General features: G+C 39.3%; 1 protein-coding gene and 1 non-coding gene across 2 annotated transcripts in view; both read right to left on the reverse strand.

Moving 5' to 3' along the window:
- Window positions 1-25,817, reverse strand: part of Jakmip2 (janus kinase and microtubule interacting protein 2) — a 156,421-nt gene that overhangs the window by 54,060 nt on the left and 76,544 nt on the right. The window contains 1 exon segment of the mRNA XM_048811746.1: window positions 6,371-6,643. Within this exon segment, the coding sequence (XP_048667703.1) occupies window positions 6,371-6,499 (129 nt within the window). The 5' untranslated portion in view covers window positions 6,500-6,643.
- Window positions 13,153-13,259, reverse strand: LOC125619293. The gene has a single exon (XR_007350779.1). It is a non-coding gene; the product is annotated as a U6 spliceosomal RNA (small nuclear RNA).

The following is a 25,817-nucleotide window of genomic DNA, read 5'->3' on the forward strand; positions in this document are numbered from 1 at the left end:
TATCAGGTAATAAGTTACAATGGGAAGTTCTAACAATTCTTCCTAGAACAATGAAAAACTGTAGTAAAAATGGAAAAAGGATAAGAAATTCTGGATCTACATTTCTCTTTTATCATCTGCTATCTCTAAGAAACTTACTTGGAAAATTCCTGAAATGGTTGTTTCTAGGGTTAAATTTGAAAACACATGGGAAAAAAACTTGTCCTGTAAAGTACTATGACATATAAGGTAATATTATCATTAGCTATGATAGAAGACACCCATATAAAGTTATTTATAATTTAATTATAAATAAATAAAATTAATTATTATTAATTCTCTTCAGGTATATGAGACAGTGTCTCCCTGTGATTTTGTCATTTCTTTCAAATTATAAACATTAACCTTTTATTTGTGTAGATAGGAGGTGAGATGAACAAAAAGAAAAATGTGAAAATACAGATGCGGGGAAAATACATTCCAACCTGAAGTCAAAACCAAATATAAAAAAAGCACTTCCCTTCCTGCCTATCAATTAAAATAACCCATAAAATCAAAGTTCAAAGGAATACAGTAATATTTAACATTTTTAAATGTCCACTTATTTTAGTTGTCAGGGAACCGGCCTTTGTCCAAGCTGCCTCACCTGTCAGCCTCAGTTTCTCATTTGTAAATTAATATTGGTGATATCATTCTCAGGTGGTTGTGGTGGGGACTCAGTTAAACAATATATCAAAAATCCTTTGGAAAGCCTGCAGCATATAGGAGATTCATGACCATTAATATATGGTAGATACTATAGTGCTGATTTTGATAAATACTGTTGCATATAATAATATACTATCATACAATGTTATATTAATACTACCAACAAAAACATAAGGACCTATATTATTGTGATAAGACTGACATTACTATATAATGTTATGAAGACCATAACTGCTTTCCAAACAGAAAGAGAAGTTCACAGGTGAAACTGGGTTTCCTCTGTACTGAGTTTGCTGGCACTGGTGGTATGGACTCTTAGCTTGGAAGACACCTGCAAGAGGTGTAGGCACAAATTGTGGGGTGGAGGGCGGGCCAGGGCAAGGTTGGAGGGAGCTGTGAACAGGTCATTGAAGGATGAGTTTTCACATCCCTTCCACCCTGGAGTCCTATGGGGAAAAATGATCATTAGGAAGCATTAATCCTACTAGGGAAAGGTTAAACGATGACAGAAGGAAGAGAATTCATGGCCACCTTACACAGGCCACACGTTGTATTTTTATCTTCTGTCCTCATTCTAGTCTGGCCTTTGAAAAACGCCAGGTAAATTCTGCTGAGGTAAAGATGGTGATGGTGTGAACTTTAATGTGATCACAGAACTAGGATTAGCAGCTGGATCCCAGTCAAAGGGAAGGTAAGGGCCAAGAGGTTATCAAAGCAGAACAAGCTTACAGAGGCTTCCACTTGGGTTATCTGCATTGGATGTTCCTGGAATGCTAAACTCTCAGTCAGCTGGTGAGGATTTGCTTTCTTTTTCTTTTTTTCCTCATTCCTTTTATTTTTTTTTAACCTATTGGTGCATTATATTTATACATAACTGTGGCATTCATTGTGTATGTAACATAATTAATACATGCATATAAAACACATTTTGATCAATCTCATACCCTAGTACCTTGCCTTTTCTTTCCCTCCCCCCTCTCCTGATCCAGTTGGTTCTACTCTACTGATCTCCCTTCTATTATTATTAGTACTATTATTATTATTATTTTGTTAGTGATTATAATTATATATGTGTATGTGTGTGTGTGTGTGTGTGTATATATATATATATATATATATATATATATATATATATATATATACAATTTATTGTGGTATATTCATGTATGGACATAGACTACTTTGGTAGATTTCATTTCCCATTACTTCCCCATGCCCGCTCCTCCTTCCCTCTCCATCTGCTTCCTCCACTCTATTGATCTCCCTTCTATTTTCATAAGCTCCCCCTTCCCCTCAGCCCTAACTTTCACATAAGAGAAAACATTTGACTCTTGATGTTCTGAGTTGAGCTTGTTTTACATAGCATGATAATCTCCAGTTTCATTTGTTTACCAGCAAATGACATGATATCATTCTTTGTGGCTGATAAAACTTCATTGTGTGTATACACCACATTTTCCTTATCTATTCATCTCTTGATGGGCACCTAGGCTGGTTCCATAACTTGGCTAAATGAACTGTGTTGCTATAAACATTGGTATGCATGCATCACTATAGTGTGCTGGTTTTAGTTCCTTTGGATAAATACCAAGGAGTGGGATAGCTGGGTCTTTTGATGATTCCATTCCTAGTCTTTTGAGGACTCTCTGTGCTGTTTTCCAAAGTGGTTGGGCTAATTTGTAGTCACACTAACAATGTGTAAGTGTACGTTTTCCCCATATCCTCACTGGTGGGAATTTTCACGTGTGCCTTGTAACGTTCCATCAGGAGATATGGAGGAGGGAAAAGCTACCACTACAGAAAGTTTGCTTATAAGAAGCTTTACAACTTGAGGAAGTTCAAAGGATTAATATTTTTTAAATTTCTTGCTTTGAGTTATTTTGAAAACAGTGGGAAAGGTGCAGATTGAAATAAATATCCAACCCCCAATTTGAGCCTTGAACCTGAAGGGTCTGAGCACTTGAGGAGAGAGAAAGCTTTCTGAGAGTGCCCTGGGGACAATGGCACACAGTGGAGTTAGATGCTCAGCATTCCCCAGATCTCTTTTGCTTACAGAGGGAATTCCCATTTTAGCTTCTCAGTTGCTGTGTCACTGGGAGTGAATGAGTTAAACAATTTGAAACTGGTTTTCTTCCTCAGTGAAATCAGAATACTAGTCACGCCCTGCCATTGTCCCAGGCTTGCTCTGAGGAGGTGAAAGCTCTTTGCAGTCTGAAGGGCTATTCGGGTGCAGACTACTCATTCCTGTCTGGAGCCAGTTCCTCCCAGACCCTGCCACCTGGCCTGCTATTCTGCTGCCTCTACCCTTGAATCCTTTTCTCTGCTTCTGCCCCTTCATCCCCCCTGTCACGTGATCACACTGCTCACTACAATTATATTGTCTTAGAAGGAGAGGACAAGCCACTGAGAGTCTAGTGGATGGACTTCTTATCTCACTGCCATCCCTGGTGTGTTCATGCACACTGAACAGTGGACCCAGCCTCATGGTATCCAGAGAAAAGACAGAGGAAAATATTATAGTTTATTGGCTCTGGGAAAAGATGGACCTTGGTGGAAATCCTTTCCCCTCCCAAGCCTGAGGCTTCCCACCTAAATAAGCATTATAACAGTGCTTATGAGACAGAGTTGTCCGGAAACCATTTAGGAAGGCTCAAGTGAGTTTACTCAGCAAGTAGTTTGGAGCACCTCCTACCTGCCAGGCAGTTTCTTTATCTGTAAAATTCGGATAACAACAATGCCCACCTCAAGGCAGGTAATGAGGGTCAAATGAGATAGATGCATGAACACCTTTAATACACTTGACACAAACTGCATACACACACACACACACACACACACATATCCTATGAAGCAGATGCCACCATTGTCTCATATGACTGAAGAGGAAAACACAGAGGGCTCTATGACCTACTCAGAGTCACTGAGATGCTCAGGATAAGAGCTGGGGTCATGGCAGGCTGGAGTGGGTGTGTTAGGTGTGTGATGGATAGAAACATTCAATACATTGTAGCTATTTACATTATCAGTATTTATGACTCTGTTCTGTGCATGATAGATGTTTTGTAAATGTCAAAGTGATTATATATCTTGCTGGAAAGATGAGTAATGGCCCATCACCCCAAAGCTTTCCACTCTTTAACTACTCTATTCCCAATAGTTGCAGTATCATTTTATCATCAGCACCTCAGAGCCAAACCAAGGGTGTAAATTCACATCTTGCTATTGTTCATGTTCTTTCTGCTACAGCCTGGTTCTTTGAAAACACAATCATATTTATTTATAATAAAACTGCTTCATGACTTGTTTGCCCTCTAGATTCCCTGTGCTCTTTGGGGAAGGCTGCTGAAGGGTGGTGAGACTTTGTGCTGGGTTGTAATTAGCTGCCTCAGACAGGGTGAAAGGCAGGGGCAGCCAGGAGAGGGAAAGATAGGGCTGTGTTTTTATTCGAGATTCCGCTGCTAGTGTCCTGTCAGTGTCTGCAGAGGAAGGGGAGAGGACACCTGTGCCCATTCCCAGAGGGACAGGCAACCTCATTCAAGCTCGAATGTATAGGAAAATGATAACGGTGGTTTCCTTGGGGCCTCTGTTTCTTGGGAATCTATAGAGCTTTTCTGACAAGCAGGGACAATTTATGGTTACCAGTCTTCTTACCAATGAGCCTCTTTCTACGAAGATAATTTGTCATCCTGTTGTTGCTATAATTAAAGGAGTCTATCTCCCTTCAAATAGTATTCTGCCCCAGGGAAAACCAAGGACAGGTTCGCAGGCAGTGAGACCTGGGAGGGGTCTTAGAGTGGAGTGGTTGTTGGCATTGGGAAGCCCCTCCATCTGAATTGCCTGGGCTGTGGTACAAGTCCTGGTCCCCACTCTGTCTCCTTTATTATTAGAATTCTTGGCCTGGAGGCTCAGGGAATCTCAATTCTTAACAAGTTCCCAAGATTGGTCTATTGCATAGTGATGCTTAGAAGACACAGATATCGAGTCACAGAATCAGTCATCTGAATTACAGACAGAGACATTAAGACACTTAAATTTTCCTCCAGAGGGAAAGATAACACTTAGGACTTCTGACTCTCAAACTAATGCTTTTTTTGTTTTGTTTTGTTTTGTTTTTTTAATCACAATTCCTTTTGCTTTGTGGAAACCAAGTAATTTCTTTTGTAAACTTTATTTTAGCGTTTGTTTATCCAAGGCCAAGGCTTAGCTGAAACAGGAGGCAGTGGGTTTTGCTGATCCAAAGCCCATTTATTATTATTGTTGAAACAAGGAGGAATAGAATTTTGGGGGAAATAACAAATTAACATTTAATAGTGATGTCACAGAATAAGAACCATACAAAATGGAATCAGAACATTCATTGCTTTGTGACCTAGTGCTGCTGATCTAGAATGCTTTCTTACTACACAGTTATCTGAATGAGACTTCTTGACACCGATATGGTTGTCTCCAGATGACAGGGATCAAAAACGTCTTAGTACATAATGGATACTTCAAAATGCTTTCTTGGCCACAACTGCTTTATATTGACTCTTCCCTGGTGAGATATGTGCTAACTTATCCATTTAACTGATAAGATTCAGAGAAGTAACAAGATTTTCTTAATTTGGTTAGCAACTGACTGAAGTTCAGATAATATTATAAAGAACACTAATATTAATAAGTTTTTGAGTGTTTGCAGCTCTCTGGGCACTTGTGAACAATTTTCTTACTTAATCCTCACAGGTACTTTTATGTACCTATCTTATACCTCCTCACAGCCCCAGGAGATAGTGGCAGCACTTTACTGATGAAGAAACTGAGTTGTAAAGAAGAAATCACCTTTTATTCAATAAACAGATGTTGATTTTTAAGTTCTGGATATTATCTAGGCTCTAGAGATACCAAGTAAGCCAAGTCTCTCCTTTCGTAGAGATGACACTTGAGTGGGGAAAGATGAGCACTAAGGAAGTAAATACATAAATAAATATATAAATTAGCATGAAATGAGAATGAAAAGAATAGTCCACAGGGAGTCCTCGGCACTGGGGAAATGATCTGTGCGGTCAGATGAGTGAAGCTTGAACAGCCACAGAGGGAGGTGAGGAAAGGAGCAAATTTCTGACCAGGGGAAGAACAAGGGCAAAGACTCTGAATGTGCTTAGCATATCTCTCTTGATCCAGCAAAGAGACTAGAGCAGCATGATCAAGAGAAGGTAAGTAGTGTGGGATGAATCAAAGAGGGGGCTAGATGTCATATCCGGTAATGGTAAGGGAAATCCTTCCACTGAAAGAGGGTTAGGAAGCCATTGGAATATACTGGGCAGTAGAGTGAAATAAAATGATGTATTATCCAAGGACTGCTCTGAATGCTGTGGAAGGAATACTCAACAGAGAGCAAGGGTGGAACTCGTCCAAGGTTGTACAATAAAGCGTTAGGAAACGGTGGCGGCCGTCCTTGTCTCAGTATGTCTGTCTCCTTTCCTGCACCAGCTTCCTGAGGAGGTAGAGCTGCATCTAGTGAGCATGCTCATCTCACTCTCTGTCCCTCCACCATTTTTAAACCAGAGAACCACCATACATACAGAGGTTGTTGCCCTCTGGCAAAGGACATACTGGGGTGGGCCAGCAGACAGAGCTGTGTTTGCTGCAGGTGAATGTGGCCAGGACTTTCCCAAGGCCACGGCCACAGGAAGCCCTCACTCACCTTGGACTTCTCTTGATGCAGCTCTATCTGAATGTCTGTGAGCTTGGTCCTGAGGTCTTCATTGGCAGCTTGAAGGGCGACAATGAGTGCCTCGGGCTTCTCGCCCTTATTTCGCCCTTTCTTGGACATTGTTCCTTTCTAAGTGGAGTCTGTTGGTTTGTAATCCTTTCAAGCAGGTGCTGCCATGTTACTGATTCTTAGCCTGGGGTGCGTGGTTTCAGCATCTACTGCATGGCGCTCCTTGGTAAGGTGTCCACATCTGCCCTGGAAGCCCTGAGAAGAGGCAGAGACAGCAGTGACTGTTTGGCAAAGACCTGGGCTTGGAGCCAGGAGGTACACTCTCTGCCTGAGTGGCCTGCAGCTGCCTCCTCCTGAGGCTCTCCTGTCTCTGGCATCTCCTCCACACTTTGCACTGAATTTACAGTGGTTTCTCCAAAAGCCTAGTCTGATCATGTCAACGCCCTGCTCCTCCAGCTGTAAGCATATGACCTTCCCATCTTGGAGCGCTCTTCCTGAATCAGCCCACTCTTCTATCCTTATCCCTTCCAGGTCAGTCACTGATACTCTGGCCATTAAGGAATATGGGTCTTAAGGAAAGTCACCTATGTGGCCGTCTCCAAACACTCAGAACTCGAATTTTAAGAAAATCCAATGTATGTAGACTGAAGATTATATAATGGCTAAATGACAAGACGTGGGGATTAAGTATTAATGGATTAGTGGGTTAAATGAATTACGCAGACATTCAGTTAATATTGTTAAGAGTTTCTTCCATATGCTTTGCTAGGTGCTGTATGTTGAAATAAAATAAAATAAAATAAATAAGAGTTCCAAGGCAGAAGAACAATCCTCTCCATCATCACCACTATCATCTCTCTGATTAGAGTTTTAAAGAAATATACACCAATTGTTTCAGAAGTATAGACAAGCACTTTTCCTTCTGCCTGGGGTGAATAAGAAAAGCTCCTGAGGAAGGCACCATTGGCCTGGTACTTAAGGAGTGGTGCAGCATCAACAGATGGAGAAACAGATAAGGCATCTTGGGCTGAGAAAATGGCCAATGCTGAGACACAGCAGAGACAAGCCACAGTGATTATTGTATGGGAAAGATGGGGTCTTGTTAATTACAGTCTGGATATGGATATGGCTGGTGGGCACTAGTGATGGAAAGGTTCCTGGAAGTGAAAGATGGTGAGAGACCTAGAATTCTAAGCTTAGAATTTTGTAATATTTTTTCAGTCAGCAGTGGAGAAGCTGTTGAAGTTCCTGGCAGGCGGGAGCACTAACAGGAAAGAGATTTGGTGTGGTGTTCTGATGGCAGAGTGGGGAGAGAATGGAGGCAGGGAGATCAGCCAGAATGCTATTGAATTTATCTAGGTGATGGGTGATGAAGGCCTAATCAAAATGCCTGTTACAAATCCTTAAATACTTCATAAAAACAAGGGGGAGTCAGAAAATTATGAGGATTGAATGGTTAATGTCAATGGGAAAAACATGACAAGATACTGGAGAAAGGTTCCCATGTAGTTTTCAAAAAACAGAGTGTTTTGTACATTGAGGTGCTTCAGTCCACACCTAAGTGTGTGTGTGGGGGGGGTGTTCTGCTGATCATCCATGTGTTCCAGCAGCTGCTATGCTCTCAAGGGTCTTGTATTTATCTTTGAGGGCTGTGCTGGGATCCTGGGCTGTGTGCCATCCCTCATGAGCACTGGAGCTGTGCCCTTTGGAGTGTGTCTGGGAGACATGGGAATAGGGAGAGTCAGTGAGGGTGAGTCTGTCTACAACAGTCATTAAACTGTCCACCATGTTCAATCCTGGGCTAGATACCAGAGTTGGCCTTCATGCTTTTGCAAATCTTGCCTGATCATTAAACTGGAGGGCTGGAAGACTTCTAAAAAGCAACCTTTCCTTGCAGTTAGTAGTAAAATGAATTAAGCAAGTATTATTGAACACTACTAGACAAGTATGATTATACTTAAAACCAAGTAGGTATTGCTTTTAAGTATAATCAGGGCTAACTGGTTTCTTTTCCTTTGGTTGGAGTTCCCCAGGCTTCTCCAGAGCATATCTCTTGGCCTCTCCTGTGACTCCCAGTTTTATATCATTAGCTCTAAGCATTCTTCAAACCCCACACTTGTGTGTAGATTCCACTGTTTATTTACCAAATTCACTTGAGTATCTGATTGGCATCTCAAATCTAACATAAATAATGCAATACCTTTATAACTAGTCTCCTAAAACCACATTCTCCCAAGTTTCCTCGTATCATTAAATGGGACTGTCACATGTTGTTCCTGACACAAGCTTGGAAGTCATTATTTTCTTCTACTTTATTCCTTATTTTTCTTAACCAGTCTTCTGGGATGTTCTTTCTGCTTTACCTTTCAAATAATTCTCTTTAGCCAACTTCTCTCAAACCCCTAAAGTGCTGTTGGGACACAAGAAAAAGGAGCTCGGAAAAAAAAACAAACAACTTCCTATTTTTTCACATGGCTTTCCTGAATGAAGAGTGGGAATTTTAAAATGGAAAATATGGAGCAGCAGAGGAAAGAACTTGATCAAAAACCTGGAGCCACAGATTTGCCTGATGTATTCAGAAAAGGCTGTGAACTGGGAGAAGATAGGTTGAGGTCAGATTTCAAAGTTTCTTGCATGATAACCAGGGAGTTTGGATTTGATTAGGCAGAAGTGAGGAAATGGCAATATTTGACTATTAAGTGTAATAATAAAAATAAGAGCTGATGGTGACTGACTTGAGTATCTGATTGGCATCTCAAATCTAACATAAATAATGCACTACCTTTACCACTAGTCTCCTAAAACCTCATTCTCTCATTCTCTCAAAGTTTACTCTGCGCCCATCAAGCAGTCCATCATTTGGACTAGGCACTGAATATTCTACTCTCATTTAATTCTCACAAAAATTCAGGGACAAATCATTCACAGAAAGATTAGATCATTTGCTTAAGCCGATCAAGTGTTGGCAGCAAAGCTCAGGTGTGAATCCAGGCTGAGACTGGGACCCAAACTCCGATCCTCTGGTTCGCACTCCTTTATATTGTGTTTTAGAAATGTAAACTGTGTGGTTATGAAAGATGAGTTACTAAAGAGGGAGAGATGGGAGGGAGGAAATCAGACTGCTTCAACAATCCATGTGAGAGGTGACATGGGCCCGAAGGGATGAAAAAGAGTGGCAACTTTAACAGAAGGAGACGTTGATGGAATTATGTTCTCTTTTTAAACATTGTTACTGGTTTGAACATTCTCTCCTGTTACACATAATAAATGCAAACTCTCAGGAACTGCTTGTAGCCAAAATCTGCAAAACAACAGGTACAATAGATACATTTTGCATTTTCATTTATAATCCTTTCCAAAGAATTATAATACTATGCACCTGATTTCATGTATTTTTAATCTGGGAAGTAGGAACGTAATCCCGTAAAAGCTGAAGAAAAAGAATGGGTAAAAGAATTACATAAATGTTCAGGGGAGAAAAAAGCAACATGGGAAATTAGAATCAGCTTATGGATATCTTAAGGTGGGAAACTACACAACCATGGTCCTATGCACCCCTCTGATGGCATAGAACTTTCTAACATCTTCTCTAGTGGTGATGGGTGCCTGGCAATTTCATTCTCTAAATTCACTATTAAAGGTGTAGCTTTTTATGAGATAAAAGTCACTCACTCCCCATAAAGTGCGTAATTCAGTTGTTTTTAGTATATATTAACAAGGTTGTACAAACATCATCACATTCAATTTTAGAACATTTTCATCATTCCTAAAAGAAAACCTGTATTGGTTAGTAGTCATTTTGAGATTCTCTCCCAAACTCTTAGCTCTCCCTGTCAACTGCTAATCTACTTTTCGTATGGATTTGCCTATTCTGAATGTTTTGTATAAACAGAATCATACAACATATATTATTTTCTGCATGTACAGCTGACTATAGTCACCACCTAGTTAATCCATTCAACTGGATTAAGGTTCTGATTAGGTTAAGGCTCTTATAATCTATTCATTTGACCTCTTACTTTAGTGTAATTTTTTCGAGGTTCATCCATGTTTCAGCATATATTGATACCTCATTTCTTTTTATAGGATTTTTTGGGGGGGCAGGGATGACTGGGGATTGAACCCAGGAGTGCTTTACCACTGACTGAGCTACATATCCAGCTCTTTTTATTTTTTGGTTTTAAGGGCCTTGCTAAGGTGAAGCTGGCCTGGAACTTTCCATCCTCCTGATCAGCTTCCCAAGTTGCTAGGATTACAGGCGGGCACCACCACATCTGGCGCTTCATTTATTTTTACTGTTGAATAATATTCCTTTGTGTGGACAAACTGTAATTTATATATCCACTCATCACCTGATGGACACTTGTGCTGCTTTTGCATAAGTGCCTTAAGGTCAGCTTCTCATAGCTACAGGGTCAGGCAGTGGAAGCCTCTGACAACATTATGAGGTATCAAATAGAATTTTACTCTATCCTTGTGGCCCTACTCCATTATATCAGGCACCTTCTACAGTCACAGTGGCTGAGTTCTCTCTTATGACATCTCTGATGAAGATATTAGAGACGATGGAAAGACTCCCAGGATTATTTGCATTTTAAACGGAGGATTGCTGCTCAAGAGCAAGACTTAATGCAGGAATAGATTGTTAATGGAAGAATAACAGACACTACTCACTCATTTAACAGACACTTACTGAGGAGGAAATATCATGTAGTGTTTTAGAGTTGAGCTACCCACATTTTTGGTCTGATTGCATCAAAATATATGGGAGAGACTTGGTGATCTGGGGATTTTTCTATAGTTGCTGCCAGGGGATTCTGGCTCACAGGCCTCTTTGAGGGTACTGTCACCTATGTGATTTGGAATAAACCATTTAATTCTCAAGACCTCAACATTTCTCACCTTTAAAATGGGGTGAGAGGCACAGGGATCTACAGTACTTATGACATTCGACTGTTTGACAATTTAACCAAAGAAGGCAAGTTGTGCTCTTATTGGGCTCACAACTCAGGAAAATGGACAATCTGATTGTTTTCCATTTCTACCATTGATTTAGGTGGAAGATATGAAGTAGCCTATAAGCACTGTCCTTAATGTACTTCAATTGGGTATGAATGTTAGGAGATGTGCAAAAATTATGATCCTTGAGGGTCTACACTTATGGGAGGCTTCTTATATTAAAAAGCCCTTCTGTTCTTGGTTCTTTACAGACTTATTTAGATCTTGGCAGAAAGAAAGAAAGAAAGAAAGAAAGAAAGAAAGAAAGAAAGAAAGAAAGAAAGAAAGAAAGAAAGAAAGAAAGAAAGAAAGAAAGAAAGAAAGAAAGAAAGAAAGAAAGAAAGAAAGAAAGAAAGAAAGAAAGAAAGAAGAAAGAGAAAGAAAGAAAGAAAGAAAGAAAGAAAGAAAGAAAGAAAGAAAGAAAGAAAGAAAGAAAGAAAGAAAGAAAGAAACTTCTTGAGTGAGAAAAACAGAGAAGGGACTGAACTCAACATGAGCAAATGACACCCCTATTCTTTCTCACCAAGGCTGTTCCTCTGTGACTTTTGGAGACCACAAGCATGGCTCCACATTTGAAATCATCTTGAGCTTACCTACTCCCAGGAGTAGTCCTTTTATATCTTTTAGTGTTCAGGTAAACTCAGAATCTATTCCTTTAAATAAAATGTCCAGGTTTAGAAGTTTGTTTTAGTCATCTTTTTCATTATTGTGATCAAGAGATCTATGAAGAACAAAGTCGAGAAGGAAATGTTTATTTGGGGCTCATGGTTTTAGAGGTCTCAATCCACAGACAGCTGACTCTTAGCTCTGGGCTCAAAGTGAAGCAGAAGGGTGTGGAGGAGGAAAGCAGGCAGTGGCCATCAGGTAGCAGAGGAAGAGCTCTGCTCACCAGGTACATGTACACAGTGACCCACCTCCTCCAGCCACACACACCCTATCTGACTATAGTCACCACCCAGTTATCCATTCAACTGGATTAAGGTTCTGATTAGGTTAAGGCTCTTATAATCTATTCATTTGACCTCTTTGCATTGCTTCATGAATGAGCTGTTGAGGGACACCTCATATCTAAACCATAACTGTTCCCATTTAGCCTTCTTTTTGTCATGACAAAAATCTGTGTTGTACAATATGTTGTTTTGAAACTTGCATACATTAGGGAATGGATAAATCAAACTAATTAATGTATGCGTTACCTCACATACTTGTTTTATCAAAGTAAGAACACTGAAAATCTACTCTTTTATCAATTTTATAGTTATATAATATATTGTTATTAACTGTATTCACTATGTTATATAATAGATCTCCAGAACTTATTTCTCCTAACTAAAATTCTCTACTTTTTTAAAATTATCATCTCTCTATACCCAACCCCCTGCCTTAGCCCCTGGTAACCCTGGTTCTGTTCTCTGCTTTTATGAACTTGACTTTTTAGATTTCCTAAATAAGTGAGATTATGTAATATTTGTCATTTTGTGCCAGGTTTGTTTCATTTAACACAATGCTGTCTGGGTTCATCCATGTTGTTGCACATGATTTCCTTGTTTTTAAAGACTGAGTGGTATTCTATTTTATATGTACAGCACATTTTTCTTTTTCTGTTTATCTATGAATTGGGTTGATTCCATATCTGGGCTACCGTAAGTATTTAAAACATGATAAATCTATGCATTGATCTCAGGTTATAATCCTGGCTGCAGAGTCTGTTCAGAAAAATAATAATATCCTAGAAACCCTAATATTGGTGTCTAGTTATATATTTTTTAAACACAAAATGCTTCACAAATTTTCAGGTCATCTTTGCACAGAGTCCACGGTAATCTTCCTGGTATTGTTCCAATTTCAGTATGTGTGCTGCCTAAGTGAGAACTAACTACATGTCTACTGGCTCTTCCATCCTAAAATACTACACAATTCTTTGACAGAAATGTGGCCACATATTTGATCAAAAAAAGATAGGCACTATTTACTGAGCTTGACTTTTTGTAGATGTTAAGAAGCGCAGGTATCAATCCAATCCTTCACTGACCTCCAGTCTATAAAGAAGAAACAAGTAGCTGCAAAGAGAAAACAAATTCTAGAAAGCTATGAAGGGTAAAAGCTGTGGAACAGCACCATATGGCTGGAGAAGGCATGAAGACTTCATAAGGGACCTGGCATGGGAGCTGGCCCAGAGTGGACTTCTCCCTTACTCTGTGTCATGCCTGGTGCTAAGCACTAATGCTAGAGCTACTCCATTCAACTCTTCCTAATTTTTACTCATTATTTTTTAGATAGAGGAATTGAGAATTGAAAGATTTAATTAACTTGGAAAATACTGCAATCATGAAATGTCAGAGCTGCAGCTCAAATACACATCTGTCAGTCTCCAGAGCTTCTTAGTTACAATGCATTTTAAAGGGCAGAATTCAGATTCCGTTGCCAGTAGACTACAGCTATGGCTCAGAATGGAAAGGTCAGCTGGGGACCTAAGAACATAGAATGGTAGAAAATGGTGGTCAAGAGCCTGAAATCTGAAATCAGAAAAACTGGCTTTGAATTAAATTGCTAGCAATATATTCTAGAGAAGTTACTTAAACTTCTACAGGTACTCTTATTGTGCAATTGGGGAAGGGAAAGTCCTTACTGAGCTCTTTCTAAGAATAAATGGGTTAAAGTATAAGAAATGACTAGTAAATTATTATCATTATTATCATACTTACAGTTTTTTCAGGACATAATTATCCACTAAACACCAGCTTAATACAAAGGATAGAAGCAATAAATTTATCACCTCTTTGTGTAAAAAAGACAGGGCAGGGAGGGCACAGAGACCCCTGAAAAGACGAAAGAAATTAATGCTTATGCTTCTGGAGAAATACGACCTGCAATGACAGGATCACTATTCTCAGGGGCCTTGGCTTTGTAGCCAGTCTTGCCTCCAGCTATGTGCTGAATAAAGTCATTACTAATCTCAGGGTTTTCAATAAGGCTGTTGCCACCGAGTTATGATTCTCGAAAGCAACTGTCATAAAATAGCTGGAATTCACATGTATGCGGCTAAATGCTTCAGCAGTTTTTCATAATTAATATTTGGAAATGTCCACTCTAACAAAGCCTTGTTAGTTTGTCTAAGTCTACATTCTTTTCCAAAGATGGCACTTTTGAGTGAGATGCTGTTGTTTAAAATGTATGAATTAAACTTGCATACTCAGTTCCTGGTAGCCTGCAGAGGCACGCTAACACTCCTGAAACCCTTCTCTATACAGGAAGAATGTCTCACTGGGCATTTGTGAGATTTGACACTGAAATTTAATGTAAAGGAGAGAGGCTGCTATTTAAAAGTGAGTCTAACCCTGCAGCTCTAGTTTCCCTGTATAAAGGAAATGTGGTGGCATGGCTATGGGGTCAAAAGGCTTTTACTCCATTACAGATCTGTTAAAAGAAAATGAAACTGAAATACTGACATTCAGCATGGTAGTGATTGTGCATCTTCAGAATTGTAAAATGCTAGGCTTGTGTATCTCTTTATGTTCATCTCTTTCCTATTTTTCCACCAAACCGCCCTCTTTATCTCTAACAATAAAAGCAATTATTACTATTAAAACTTATTTCATGCTAATGCATTAAGTTTTTTACACAAAAGAGTGCAACATATGTACAACAAAAAGTGGTTGCTCCTGATGAATTGCTTTATAGATCTCAGGTTTAAAATTTCATATTAGAAACATTATTCATAGCATATAAAGCTGGAGAGAGCTCTTAGCATAAATATAAGAGACATTGAACCTCCTGCAGGGGAGTGTCAGGAAGGCTTGGCAGAAGTGATGTCTAGGTTGAGATCTAAATGAGGTGGCATTCATCCAGAACTGAGCTACTATGCAAACCGTCGACTGCCCTGGTGGTTCTCTGACTTCCCTGTTCTATTCTCAACTTCTTGGTGAAATCCTGACTACTCATCTTTTAGAGTCAGATCAAGTATCACTTCATATTACTTTCCTTTACACCTCTTTGCTATTCCCTGGGTGTTATGGCTTAGATTAAAGGTGTCCTCCAAAAGCTTAATGCAAGAGTTTTCAGGTGAAATGATTGGGTTATGAAAGCCTTAATTTTTCCTCCTTGAAAATTGTTCCTGTCAGGTCTTTTAGTCACAGTGGCAAGCAAGCTGACCAAGGCACTGGGTAGAATGAATTTTTACCTAACATGGGTTTTCTCTTTGAAGATGGTTTGTATAGCATTCATCACTCATTCATTAATTCATTCACTTGTTAATTTATAAATAGTTGCAAAATGCCTGGTGGAGGACATGTCTGTGCTAAGCAGAAAGGCAGGATCCCTTCCCTTCCCAGAGGGAGAATCAGACACTTAAAACAGTGTGATAATTGCATCAATGATAGGAGTTGCGAATCAGCAAAGATTCCATAGGCAAAGTGATATATAAAAATAGATCTGTAAGATGACAGGGAATCATCTAGAAAATGGTCAAGGAGGAATAGGATGGAATATGAAGGTCTAGAAGTAAGAAAGAATATGAAAGATAGTTGAAAAAAAATATTGGTAAGAGTGGGAGCTGGGGCTGTGGTTCAGTGGTAGAGTGCTTGTCTCGCATGCATGAGGCACTGGGTTCAATTCTCAGCACCACATATAAATAAATGAATAAAATAAAGTTCCATCAACAACTAAAAATATGTATTAAAAATTTTTGGTAATAGTTTCCAAGTGAGTGGTAAAGCAACAAGAGATGAGCTTGGAGACATGAGCGTGGCCAATGGAGGGGGACAGGATAGACAGTGCTAAGAGATTTGGGCTTCACCCATCATTGCTATGGGTTGTCATCAAGGATTTCCTTGAGACTTGAGAAAAGTTTGACTTTAGTAATAATCCTCTAGCAATAGAGGACAGCACAGATTAAAGGGGTAGACTGGACAGTTAGGAGGAGGGGGCCACAACCCTGTATATTACTAATCTTCAGGTGACTGAGTCCCATTTAAGAGTAAAACTGTGTCTTACTCATCTTTGTTCTCATAGTACCACCAAATTCAGTTTAATTAATATTGACCCTGATCAATGGAAAACACTGACACTGAGAAACTTATTTCACAGTTTCTACAAAGATCATTATGATAAGATTTATTATGGGAAATTACTTTATGAGATCCCTTGAATAACTGTTTTGAGTTCAGGCAAAAGTTAAAGCTTGATGTAAGAGTGAATTAAACCATAAAATTAAAAAAAAATGTTAAGCCATATGCCAACATTTTTTAAATCACTGCTGCTGTCCCGGCACTGAAGAAGTCATCTTGCTTCGTATTCTTTTGTCTGGATTTAGAAGGCTTCTACAAAGATGAGTTTAGCAAAGTTAATTCTCTAAGTGCCATATATTTTTATGTCATTGTCTTTGTCTTTTCTCTCTGGATTCAAAGTGTTCTAACAGCTGTTGTGGAGTGACAGGTATCGACTTCACTGGACATGAGGGAGAAACCCCAAACACAATAGGAGAAAAATATGTATTCAAAGCTAGACAGAGCCAGGAAGATCCATCAGAGCCCCATCAGAGCAGGCACCACAGTATGTGTGCACTATTGTTAAAAAGTGCTATGTAGGTTAAAGAAACACACTGAAAGTATTGGAGGGAGGGGTTTTCATAGAATTATATTTATAGCTGACAGCAAGATTTCCTATTTTAGGTGTAAGTGAAACATATGTAACCTATTCTGTAGTTTCCTTGGTAACTGCTTTCAAAGGCCTTGAATTAAAAGAAAAAAAAAATCCTACCAAACCTTTGCAAAGAGTCAAACATGAGCAGAGATTTCTATATATAGGGGAGGAATAATATGTGTCTCTGTTTTTAAAAAGGCAGGAAAAATTTAATTTACAAAAATAAATTCAATTTACAAAAATTTACACTGATTAATATGACTTAGGTAAAAGTACATAAACTTTTAAAATAAAATAGTTTGGGATATATTAGATAGTTTTTTATTATAAAGAATTATATTTAATGATCTGCACTCTGACTAGCTATCAATATTTCTACTGTGCTATATTATGGCATAATATAATAACAAGTTATAGAGTGACAAAGATTAGTTTTTAAAAATATTTAGGAATCTGTTTTGAGTTTTGTCCCAGAGATGAATGTTTAGGGGGGAAAATATATATATATATATATATATGAATTTTGGGGGGGGGTCCAATAGATGGATTCTTGGAATTAAGATTGTGAGGTCAACTAATGGAAAGTACTTAATGTAACACCATAAGCCATATTCCATAGGAAAAACATTTTAAAATCTGATTAACAATGATCTCTTAAACCATAATTATGTGCAAAGCATAATGTTAGAGCTGAAGATGATACAATATATGTCTACCAAAGGAGACTGCATAAATGCAAAAGACGTGGACACACACACACAGAGTGAAGATCAAAGGAATTGATTGCATCGTAGGACCAGGATTATGTCCACTTGCCTCCTGTCTCATTTTTGAATCTCAGTGTTTAGTACAGTGCTGGCACGAAGCAGATTTTGAATAATTATTTCCTGAACAAATAGGGTTAAAACTGAAACATGAAAGAAAAATAGGATCAAGGGAAGTCAGAAAGTCACTCCAAAGTAGTATTGATACAAGTTCAATTAATCAATCAATAGTTAAAAGAATATTGCTACTACTGCATCAGATGTGGAAGGTTCAGTTCTGAAAAACCAACAGATGTAGTGTTAGGAAAATGAGGTGATAAATGATGCCTATTCTTGACTGCCTAGATACTGAATTTGCATTTTATTTAATAATGACCAAGATTTGATCAGCTTTCTTAAGAGGCATGTTTCAATTTACTTTTAAGTAGACTAGAACCCAAAGAAACCAGAAAGGTAGGTCCAAAGGAGAATCTAATGCTGACGTACATGTAAAAACAGTAAAATGTGGGCTAGATGCAGGGTAGAGGGCTTTTCACTTTCCTAAAATGAAAGAACTCTAATCCATCTCACCATCACCATTTTCTTCATGATTCAACAACTTCTTTTTATGGGGTACTTATTTTGTGCTAAGCCTTGTGCAATGCAGCAAATTATATGGATCTTCCCATTTTGGACTTAATAAAAAGTATGTCTGACTGCACAATCTTAATAAAAAGATTATGCAGTCATATATACAATTATTATTCCCAATTATGGATGGAAAATTAAATTAATAGGAGGCAAGTCTGTGACTCAAAGTCAGAGTGAGGTCAATGGTATAATCAAGATGTATATGGACCTGAAGCTTATTTTTTTTTAAATTAATGTTTTTATTTGTTTTAATTAATTATTCATTATAGTAGAACACATTTATGCACTTTGATATATCATACATAGATGAAATATAGTTTCTTATTTTTCTGAGTGTACATGTTGCAGAAACATATTAGTCATGAATGTTCTCAAGTAAATAATGTGCTAATAGTTAGGAAGTAGTGAGGTAATAAAGAAACGGCCAGATTGATACACAACTGTTGTGCATGGGACACTGGAAGAATGTTGAGATGTCAGTAAATCCATTGAGATTAAAGGAGTCATCCATGTGCTTAGAAATAACATGAACTAATATTTTTGCACTCTAAATATTACAGTAAGGAAAAATATCAAAGTAGAAATACTGACTATATAAAACTATGTAGATGTAAAAAGCAAGTCAGTATACAACACAGACAACCTTAGTCTAGAGCCTCTAAACTCAGCCATACCAGAAATACTCCAGTGTGTTTTTATAGAAATCACACGTGAGGAAGAGCAGCACTCTCTTTTTACTATTGATTGATTGATTGATTGACCTATGAAACTTTATTCCACACCTTATTTGAAATCAATTTTCAAGCATTTTATAGAAACAGACTGCAACATAATATGATTTAGAACATTTATAAGGAAGTAGTCCATGTGTTTACTTATATAAAGACTCGTTCAGAGAGCAGTAAGTCCCCGCCCACCCCCCCAGGGGTGGATGATGAAAGATCTTAATTTAAACTGAGGTTTTTTTCTTCTCCACCCCAAAGATTTCTATAATAATTGTGATATTGCTTCTGTAATCTGAACAAAATAATGTTTCTGTATAGAACAAAACAAAACAAAACACGGAAGTGTTCAGTGAGGAAAGTAGGGTAAAGAGAAAATATAAAGGCAGATGACGAACTGAAGCCAGGAGAGCGGGGATCAAGGCAAACACAGAGAGCTTGGTGCTCAGTCTGGGGTGCCGTGGCTCTGAAGCTGCCTCTGCTCTCTTCTGAGGGAATAAGCCATAAGTCACAGCAGGTCACAGAACAATTGTTTCCCTGCAAACCTGACTTAATAGGAATAGACTGGGCCAAAACAGACTTTTGAGTGGACAACAGCCCCTTCTCCTGAGCTGCCCAGTCCTGACGTCAACATGAATGGGTCTGTTTTTGGAAATCACAGAGGTTCTGTTTGCTATCAGCCTTTCTTTCTTAAGGACGCCTTCCCTGCCCACCAGCCTCCGTCCGGGCACGTCTTTCAGAACTTAAGGATATAAAATCATTGGAGGAAATAAAAGCCCTTTCCTATAATACTTTCTTTTCTCAGTATTGCCATTTGATTTGGCTCTGCAGACAGGGTTTTCCCTGGGCCTGGTCACCACTTTATCCCTAGTGTTTAGCACAGTACCTCACAGCAGGTACTCAAAAAGGAAATATTTGTTGGAAAAATACATAAGAGAAGCCAAAATGAAATTGTCATTGGCAATAATAAACTCCTTCAACCCACAAAATCTTAACATTATTCCCCTAAACATGACTATTATAGGAAAGGTTGTAAGTCACCATTGTGTTAATCATAGTGTTATTTTGCCCCACATTGAACTTTGCAGTACACCAATAATAAGTGGGGAGGACTTAGAAAATTAAGCAATGCACAATGCATGTTCAAATGTTAGATATTAATATCCAAGAAAACATATTTTCTTTGATTTATTACCTTCTAGCACTGAAACTAGGAACTATAATTTCTCATTTCAAGTTTTAAACTCTTCTATGGACATCTTTGTTAGTGAAAACAGAATCTCAAAGGCTCAAAATTGCTTCATCCACATCCTAGAATCTCAGAAGATTCTATAGCTGGTATTTCCTTCTTGTATAGTAAGCAATATTTGAAATTCCAAAGCTCTGGGGTCCTGGCCTATAATATCCTAGCAAATAGCATTTGTGGCAATAATTACTACACTTCACCTGCTTATTCACGTCGTACTGTGACAGATGAATACTAGTACCATTGCTAATCGTCATCATGATAATTACTATTGACCGCTTACTACTGCTGGTCACTGTGCTATTTACATGCATTATCTTTTTAATGCTTCAAGCTGGGTGTTAAAAGTCTTCTAGTTCTGCCCTGAGTGTATGATTTATGAAGCCTCTCTACAACTCTTCCCTACGGGGAGAGACCAACATGTAAATAATGAACTGCAGGCCGAAGATGTAATAAGAGCCATACCAGACAGCAGACCAGGCACTGCCTGCACTCAGGGGAGACCCAGTTCCCTGGGGAGGTCTGCAAGTACTCCTGGCAGAAGGGATGGCCATGCTGAGTCTTGAAAGATGAGAGAGAATCTGCCATGTGGTCCAGGGAATAAGGAAGAATTGGGTAAATATTTTATGAGAAGATTTGGTAAGAATTATGGTCGTATTGAGGTTACTGATTAACTTGGATTTGGGGAAGATGTATTTGACTGTAGAGCTTGTTCTCTTTATCACTGTGGTGCCTTCCTTGTTGACTGGTGTTAAAAGTCACATGGGTTAATGCAGGTAAAGTTTAGTATGGTATGTGTCAAAAGTGCTCTGTATTAAAATCAGTTTCTTCAACCAATGGATATTAAACACTTCATGGCTGCTGAGCACTGTTGGTTTGGTATTTTTGAGGGGGGAAAGGGGGTTGTACTAGGGATTGAACCAAGGGTCACTTTATCACTGATCCACATCCCCTGCCCTTTTTTAAAAAATGTTGTTTTGTTTTGAGACAGGATCTTGTTAAGTTGCTTAGAGTCTTACTAAGTTGAGACTGGTTTTAAACTTGCAATCCTCAGCCTCTTGAGTCTCTGAGACGATAGGCATATACCACCATGCCCAGCTGAGCACTATTTTGACATGGAAGGTATAGCAATGAACAAATAAAATATAACATTGTTGGCTCATGTTTGTAGGGAGAGACACGCAAAGAGCATAATACATACATATGATAAAATGTTATGGAAAAAAATTAATGTAGGACAGAGGGTGATAGGAATTGTGCAAGCTGGGTTGTGATTTCAGACCTAAGTAAATGCTATTTGGATATCTTTGAGGGCTGGAAGAGTGTGTCATGTGTGTGCCTAGAGGAAAGTTTTCCAGATGAGGGAGGAGAAGTTACCAAAGCTCCAGTGTGGCTTAGGCGTCCAAGTTCCAGGAATTGCTGGGAGGCTGATGGGAGTGGGGTTCAGGGAATGAGAGCTGGGAAAGCAGCCAAGCTGAGGGCAGACACCCACCAGAGGGCAGCAGTGTGCACCCTGCTGTGCTATTAAGACCCTTTTACATTGACTTGGGCTTTTATCCAGAGTGGGTGGGAGCAACTGAAGGGTTCAAGGGAATCAGTGTCCTGACTTGACTGAGGTTTTCACCTTTCACTCTGACAGCTCTGGTAAGAGCAGAAGAATTATCATAGGGTGAAGGCTAGGAGATTGGTTTGAGGCCACTGCAAAACTCCAGCTTAGAGATGGTACTACAGTAGACCAGAGTGGGAGCAGAGGAGATGGGGAGAGAGCAGCAGATGGAAGCTGATGACAACCCTCTTTAGATTGCTATTTCATCAGAATCCCAGGAGCTGAGATGTAGAGCCACATCAATCTGACGGAAGTATTAAACAGTGTGCTACACTGTTTGTCTCTGAAACCCTGAGCTCCTGCTCTAGGCAAGGTGCTATGTCTGGCATTGTAGCTAAGAGTGGAGGGTGATGGTCCCTGTGCCCAGATGAATACCCTCTTATTAAAAGGACAACAGGGGTACATCATAACTATGTGGAAGCAGAATACAGCCACAGAGCATTTGTACATTTTATCTTTTGGAGGTACACAGTTTTAGGTGCTGGAGTTAGAATTTTGACTAGAATATACAAAAATTCTTGCCCTTATGGACTTTACATCCTAGAAAAGTGAAATAAAAATGAGCAAGGTAAATATAAGAGTTTTATAGCATTTTAAAAGGTAACAATGAAGAACTTGATACCAGTTTTCTAAAGTGGTATGTCAGGGACTGTACAGTAGTCTAAAAGTATATAAGTAGATCCATATAAACCAATCTTCCTAGATGGATGTCAAAACATTATTTACTCAAGAGAAAAATGATGAATGAAGCACAAAGTACAATGTCATTCTTATAAAAAAGAAAACTAGTTATATGTATGCACAAGTACATAGATAGATACACATATACTCCTGAGTGTACATGTTTGTATATAAGTGCACAAAGACATTTTGGACCAACATATGGGGTAAAGATCTCCACTTCATTACGGGATCAAAAAGTCTTCCTCAATCCTTTACACCTGAAAGTCTCTGGGGAATGTGCAGCAGTCCCTCCACTCTCCCGTGAATCTGCAGCTCATTCCTGGCAGCTTCCTGGCCACTGCAAGATACACCTGTGTCACACTCCACCTGATTAAACCCTACCTTGACCACAACTCTGACAAATTACATAGTTGGGCCTGTTTCTGGAGATGCTGAAACCTTCGGAGTGGAAAGGATCTGTCCTAGGTCCAGCTTCTTTCTTGAATCCAGGGCAGTTGTGGGTTGGGTGTCTGAAGCTCTGCTCTGGGTCCTCGTTTTCTCACTTGCCTTGGTCTTCTCGCCTGCTAGCTTCAACCTCTCCAAATTAAGCTGATCGTGCACTAGCAGATAAGGTTCACATTTAAAAGCTCTCTCATCCCCAAGATATGTAAGTTTTACTCTTAAAAGGAGTTTGGTAGACACAAGCATTTCATGAAACTGTATCCAAGAAGGCACTGTTACCATAAAGCACCGTGCTTGTGGCCAGTTATTAAAAGGATTCTTATTAAGGCTCCCGCCTTCTCCACTGTGCACAGATTGGATGTTATTGTTATTATTAACCTTCTCACCTCCTCCATGAGATACAGATTGGGAAAAGCTATTAGTAATTCCCCTCTCCTCTACTCAGCTTCTGCTGTCACCATGAAGTCATTTGGATGAACTGTGTGAGGTTTAAAAGGTCAAGTTTTTCTATCTTCCCTATTTCAAGTGGCATTCTTTCTTCTCATTACAAGTTGAGGAAGTACTGGAACATGCTTTATCTCACTGAATGTCCACAGTGGCACCCAGGGACACACTCGACTCCCCTCGCACTTGAGATGAGAAAACTGAGGCTCAGAATCTTGTATTCACCTACTGATGTTCTCACAAAGCTGAGATTTAATCCAAGTCATCTTCAAGCTCCACACCACAACCCAGGCCTTAGCTTTAAACTCAGCTGTGCCTCATAGGCTCTCTCTCCCTCAGCAGCCTATAATCAGGGATTTTCTGTTCCCTCTTTCTACTTGTGGACACAGGAGGAGGTTGATCAGTGGGCAGCAGAGTTGGGGTGCAGGTGCCCAGGCTTGTGATGCCCACTCGTCCTGGAAAGGGAGTCTGTGCATGGGAACCTCTGGCCAGCAGCTGTGGGTGCACACCTTGAGACCCTTTGCTCCTGTGATTCCTTGTGTACATGTTTGTCTGTCTTCCTAAGTCTTCAAATAGGATGCTTCTCCATGCCTTAGGGCCGTTGCAGAGGCCTTTCTTCCTTAGATTTGAATATCATGGCTCAAATGCAATTGACTCCAGGAAGAAGTTGTCTCACGTGGGTTGAGTTGTGCCCCTCAGAAACACAAGTCCTAACTCCTAGTACCTAGGAAGGTCACCTTATTTGAAAAGAGGGTCTTCTGTATGTAATCAAGTTAAGATGAATTCATTAAGATGGGCCCTAATCCAAGGATTAATGTCCATTGAAGAAGCAGGAAATTAAGACACAAACACACAGACTCCTACAGGGAAGAACGCCACAAAAAGATGAAGGCAGAGGCTAAAGGCAGTGATGTGTCTACAAGTCAAGGTCTAGATTCTTCCCCTGACACCTGATTTCTGCCTCCACCACTGTGAGAGAACGCATTTCTGTGGTGTAAGCCTCACTGTTTGTGGTAATTTGTTATGGTAGCCCTAGGAAACGAATACAGAAGTCTTCCCAGGCTTTCCAGACCAAGCCAGGTTATTATAGACTGTGGTCTACTGATTTTTGGATCCATATTCATTTCTTCACTAACCAGAAGCCCTGCAAAAGCAGGGATAGTGCTGTGAGTGGGACTAGCCCACAAGCAGGGCAGCAGCCAATACATAATTTTAAACAAAAGAGAGCAAGTGCATGTGTGAGTTGGTGAACGACATAAAGAGAACAGGGCACTTGCAGTCTTGGCCTGGGGACATGGGGAAAGGGTCCATCCAAAAGCAAAGCAAAGCTTTGCTCTCTTAACGCCCACTTTCCCATAGCTCCCCGCTTTTTTGCTTTTGTTGAGTTAGATTTAGAACATGTATCTTTTTAAAAGTCTGTGGGCGATGACAACATTGACAAAACAGTTCATGGTACGAGGGAAACCGTCAGCACTGACACTGATGGTGGAGAAGAGAAGGCAAGACTGTGAAGTAGGAAAACAATTCATTCCTTTCTGTAAGTTAGAGGGGTAGGACATACCTTGTCATTTCACTGTATTATCAAATAGCACAATAGTAATTATTTGTGCCATCACTTCTGTATATAATATAGATTATACACATTTTTTGCTTAATGGAAACAGTAAAAGTTAGCTATTTATAAAAATAACCACATATTCACATTTTTTAAAAATAATTACTGAAAAGAAGATATTGTTTGGGCTTAGGGACACTGCTCTGGAGTCAGAACACAGATTTAAGGACCAGCTGTAACCAATTGCTAATTGTACAACCATGGGTATATATTAACTCCTCTCTGCCAAGCTTTTAACTTCTGCCTTTTGGAGGAGTTGTTTGGATCTACTAAGTTCACAAATGCAAACACATACAGAAGTAACTGGCATAGAGAAAAGCACAGTATATTCTAGCCATTATGATTACTATTGGCATCTGATATTTGATGAGACCATGGCAAGTAGTCATTGAGATAACCTCACTTATCTAGGTCATAACTACAAATTACAGATCAGTTTCCTCTTTCATCTTTAGGAATTAAAAAGCAATGAACAAAACAGAGGAGTGACATGTGGGGTTAGGGATGGGAAAGACATTTTTTGCAAACATTTCTTACAGTAAAAAAATGCTGAAATCTTAATTAGACCTTTTGTTTTGGCAATAGAGTAAGGGGCATGAAATTAAATGTTCAAAAAATGGAATTAAAATTCCTTATTTT

The sequence above is a fragment of the Marmota marmota genome, unplaced genomic scaffold (assembly GCF_001458135.2).
Source record: "Marmota marmota marmota unplaced genomic scaffold, marMar, whole genome shotgun sequence".
NCBI lineage: Eukaryota > Metazoa > Chordata > Mammalia > Rodentia > Sciuridae > Marmota > Marmota marmota.